The following is a 4,070-nucleotide window of genomic DNA, read 5'->3' on the forward strand; positions in this document are numbered from 1 at the left end:
AATTTTATTTATAACACGTGTGAATATTTATTAATGACAACGATTTTCTAACTGTTTGCTTCTCTTTTATATATCCGAACAATGGAAGAGAAAGTCACAAAATCTCTTTGGTTTACTAGTGAGGTCATTGATTTTTGGACTCTTGCACTCGGGAAATGAAATCTAGGCTCTTGGTACCGAATTTAGCAAAATTAGAACTTACGATGTGCACCTAATCCATGCATCACTTGTTGCATTCTTACCACTAGACAAAAAGCCGAGGACGGGAAGCTTGAATTAAGCTAGCAGTTCCTGACTGGGATTATTGCCCAATACACTAGGATTCCGGGCAGGAAATTACACTCAATGGCCTTGGAAATGGGTGGTCCTGAACTTCTGGATCCCGCTTGCCCCATGAGCAAACCTTCAACGTCAAAAGTCAAAATTTGTTGAACTTGATGTTTTGCTCATGGGACAAGCGGGGTCAAAAGTTCAAGACCAGCAACCTCCACGGCCATTCTTGTCAATCACTCTTTAGGTGAAACCAGCTAATGACAAAAAGCAACAGGCCAAATTTAAGGAACTAGGAATTTACGAGCACAACAAACATTTGCTCAAAACTGTAAAATACATATTGCATTTGCAGGACAAGAACTAATCTATCAGTATCACTGGCCAGATATCTGTTTAGCAGAAAATCGCATTGCGTGATGTACATTACTGTCTCACTCAACTGAAAAATCCTTAAGATAAACTTGGTATTATCCAAAGTGGCAGTGAGAATGCAAAGTCAGATTTATTTTCCTGAAGAAGAGGTTTCACCCTGCCATTCTGAACGTTGTAAATACCCATATCATAGCCATGTATTGCATCGTAATAAGCTCCAGAGAAGTCATCTGTGAAGTATATACAATTACTCTCACATTCTGGGTAAGCTGAGCACGAAAATGAGAAGGAATGATTGCTTCCTACAAAAATAGACCAATCACCCAAAGATTTCACTTCTTCCCACTTCTCGTTGCAGACGTCCAACTTGTAAATTTTGAAACACCAAGTGCTTAGGCAAGGGGCATCTGTAATTCTTGTATCAAACAAAAGCCTCATTATTGCATGTATTTGGCCCTCTATCTCGGCAAGATATGTAGTAACATACGCCAAATTATCCATATCGCGAGATGGCGTGAAAGCTATTTTCTTCAAGAAAGAGCCCGAAAAGTCCCAAATTAGAACTTCGCCAAAAGTGTCGATAGCATAAAACTTTCCGTCATGACAGATGGCATCATCAACATGGCCATGGATGCAACTCAAGGGAGTCCAAGAAACATCACCTGGCTTTGCAAATGCCATTTTCCAATTATCAGAATAAATAGCAAAAATTACACAATCCGCTGAGCACGGACTAGCAGACAAGATAACTTTGTACACGAACGAGTCGCGAAAGCTCTTTCCTGTACAAACTAGATTCAAATTAGGGCATTTATGCAGTGGCGGGAGTGAAATTTGGCCCCTTGATAATGGATTCAGCAAGTGCATCTCAAAATTAGCACCTAAAGTGACTAACCAACCATGAGAAGAACCCCAACAACGCTTATCTAGAACATCCGGTAAACATATATCATAACTCTTACAGTTGAAAGGACTATAACATGTGCGCAAGCTTTCATTTTTCCTCTGAGGAAGCATCAGCCAAGGAAGGAATGAGCATGAAGAATTGCCATTTTGTAGTATACCAATTCTCCATGACTTACAAACTACACCAAATCGCAAGCAGTCTTCAGCAAAATGCAGCCGACTAGCAATTAACCCCACAAGTTCCATCGGCAACTTTGACCAATCCGCAGTTGACTGAAAAAAAAAAAAGTTACAGAAAGGTGAACTAGAACTTCTAAAATATCAGTGATATGCAAGATGATAAACTATGCATTTTGATATGTCAGACAAGTTTTATTCCCTCGTTGGAATATCAAAACTAACTCTCCTAACTATAGGTGTGGCCGCTATGGAGGAAAATGTTTAAGAAAATCATCCTCAAATACCTCAGAAGAATTTTTAAAAGATCATTTTGAAGTGCTTGGCTGGATATGGAAAGTTGGTAACACATGGTAATCATACAATTTGCAGGATAAAGTATAAATATTGTCTTTTGACGATATTATTAAGTACCAAAGGTTGATAATAATGAACTGAGTGATATGGAGGATACGGACAAAGGAAAAATGACTTCCGCCCTAATTTTTGAGAAACCGCTTTGCATAACTTAAGGTAACTCTTAAATACCTTTTGCTTTCTCATTCCTCAAAGTAGTAAGTGGAAACCTTACCATTATACTACTGAACTGCCGAAAGAGTCTGCAAGGTTTTGCTCTGAGAATCTTGAAATTCTGAAATAAATAAATGAATAAAAGATTTAGACCCAAGATACAACATATTTGGGAAGACAAATTGGCCATTACAACATCTAATCCTATCACAAGTTGGAACAACCTCGAACTTTGCTTCAAAAAATACATACAGAAAAATTCATCAACAATATTAAGAAATGCGTAGCTAAATGATGCCCAGAATTAATTTTGCATCAGGAATGTGCATATGACTAAAATATGTACTCATTGACTCTAAAATCTGAACTAACATCAAGTCAAACCTAAGAGCCTTATCAGAAGCCTAACTAAAGGCTAGGTAAAACCATTATTTTGGAGGGAAACAAATCCCACCGTATACTAGTGATATGATGGGTTATGAGAGACATAACTCTGATCTAGGTGCATAACTAGAGGAGCATTCCTGCCGCGACTTCCATACAGACATTTTATCAAACAATTGGGCGACACTAAGGATCTCAAGTACATGGATGAACCAACTTCTAACAGAGGCAAAGTTAGACCTTTTTGCAAAGTACAAGGCAAAATGGACCTTTACCCATGAATATTTTACTCATTCTGAACCTCATTGTCGCTAAATTCTGAAATAACATAATACCAAACCCAAGACCCTTATCAGAAGCCCAAGTAAAGACTGATATCAGTGCAGAGGCGGAGCCAGGATTTGAAGCTTATGGGTTCCACATTCTAGTTCCTTAAAGTTACTGGGTTCTAAACCAACAATTTTTTTGAAACAGGTAACATAGTTCTAAACTAACAATTTGTACATGTTCAATAAATTTTAAAGACAAAAGCAGTGTTTGGATCAAAGTTACTGGGTTCGGCCGAACCCGTAAATTGTATGCTGGCTCCGCCCCTGGCTATTCAAATTCCACCTCATACTAGTGATCTAAGTTGCTCGGACTCAAGTGCGGGTACACGAGTGTTGGATTCGGCAAAATCTAAATTTTAAGATTCGGAAGTGCGGGGATTTGGCTAAGAAAATTCAAAATTATAAAAAGTAGAGCTATAAATATTTAGAGATATTCAATGAAAACTTACATGTATATTGTAGAATTCAATCTCCAAGATGGGCATTATACTTCCATTCTCGTACGAACAAAACAAAATATTAACAGTACATTACAATAGAAATATAATTAAAAGAATAAAAAATGTAAAAAGAAGAACTAACCGTTTATCCAAGAACACGAAGGGTGGCATAACTGTTGAATAAAGAATGTAACTTGTGTTGTACAAATAAGATCTTACATAAAGTGAAAGTGTGAAAGTAGAAATTCAAAATTTAAGACATAAACAAATATAGTCATTTCATCCACAATTTATCTATTCATAATTAACGAATTGCATGACTAATCAATAGTTCAATACACCAAGTAGAAACCCATCCTTTTACCACAAAAGGCAAAAACAATAGAACATATTACTCAAGTTAACTACTCTTAGGCCCCAACTTTCCTCCACAACACCTTCAACTTCTTCTCCAAAGATCACTCATTCCAACTGATGATCATCCATTGATACCTCGGGTAAACCATCAATTGTCTTATCAATATCAAATTGATCTCCACATAAAGTAACAAAAAAAAAAAAAATAGATATATTAGAAAGTTCTCATGAAAAGGAACAAGTGTTATACAAAATAAATAATTGAGGAAAATGTCAAATTAAAAAAATGTAGACATATCACATAACGAAATCCCAATACTTG

At 36.7% G+C, this 4,070-nt stretch overlaps 1 protein-coding gene across 1 annotated transcript; it reads right to left on the reverse strand.

Annotated features, from left to right (window-relative positions):
- Nucleotides 1-531: 531 nt before the first annotated feature.
- On the reverse strand, nt 532-3,614 carry LOC132057384 (F-box protein At2g26160-like). Its single transcript, XM_059449978.1, has 2 exons — nt 2,300-3,614; nt 532-1,824 (listed from the first exon to the last, which is right to left on the reverse strand). The coding sequence occupies exons 1-2, from the start codon at nt 2,486-2,488 to the stop codon at nt 724-726; spliced, it is 1,290 nt and encodes a 429-aa protein (XP_059305961.1). The 5' UTR covers nt 2,489-3,614; the 3' UTR covers nt 532-723.
- Nucleotides 3,615-4,070: the final 456 nt, after the last annotated feature.

This window comes from Lycium ferocissimum, chromosome 1 (assembly GCF_029784015.1).
Source record: "Lycium ferocissimum isolate CSIRO_LF1 chromosome 1, AGI_CSIRO_Lferr_CH_V1, whole genome shotgun sequence".
Lineage (NCBI taxonomy): Eukaryota > Viridiplantae > Streptophyta > Magnoliopsida > Solanales > Solanaceae > Lycium > Lycium ferocissimum.

What these genes read in the sequence shown, in the direction of transcription:
- LOC132057384 (XM_059449978.1), bottom strand. Translation starts at nt 2,488, where the DNA reads ATGTATTTTTTGAAGCAAAGTTCGAGGTTGTTCCAACTTGTGATAGGA. An exon ending in GGCAGTTCAGTAGTATAATG is followed by an intron (nt 1,825 to 2,299) that starts GTAAGGTTTCCA and finishes TTTTTTTTTCAG; the next exon opens with TCAACTGCGGATTGGTCAAA.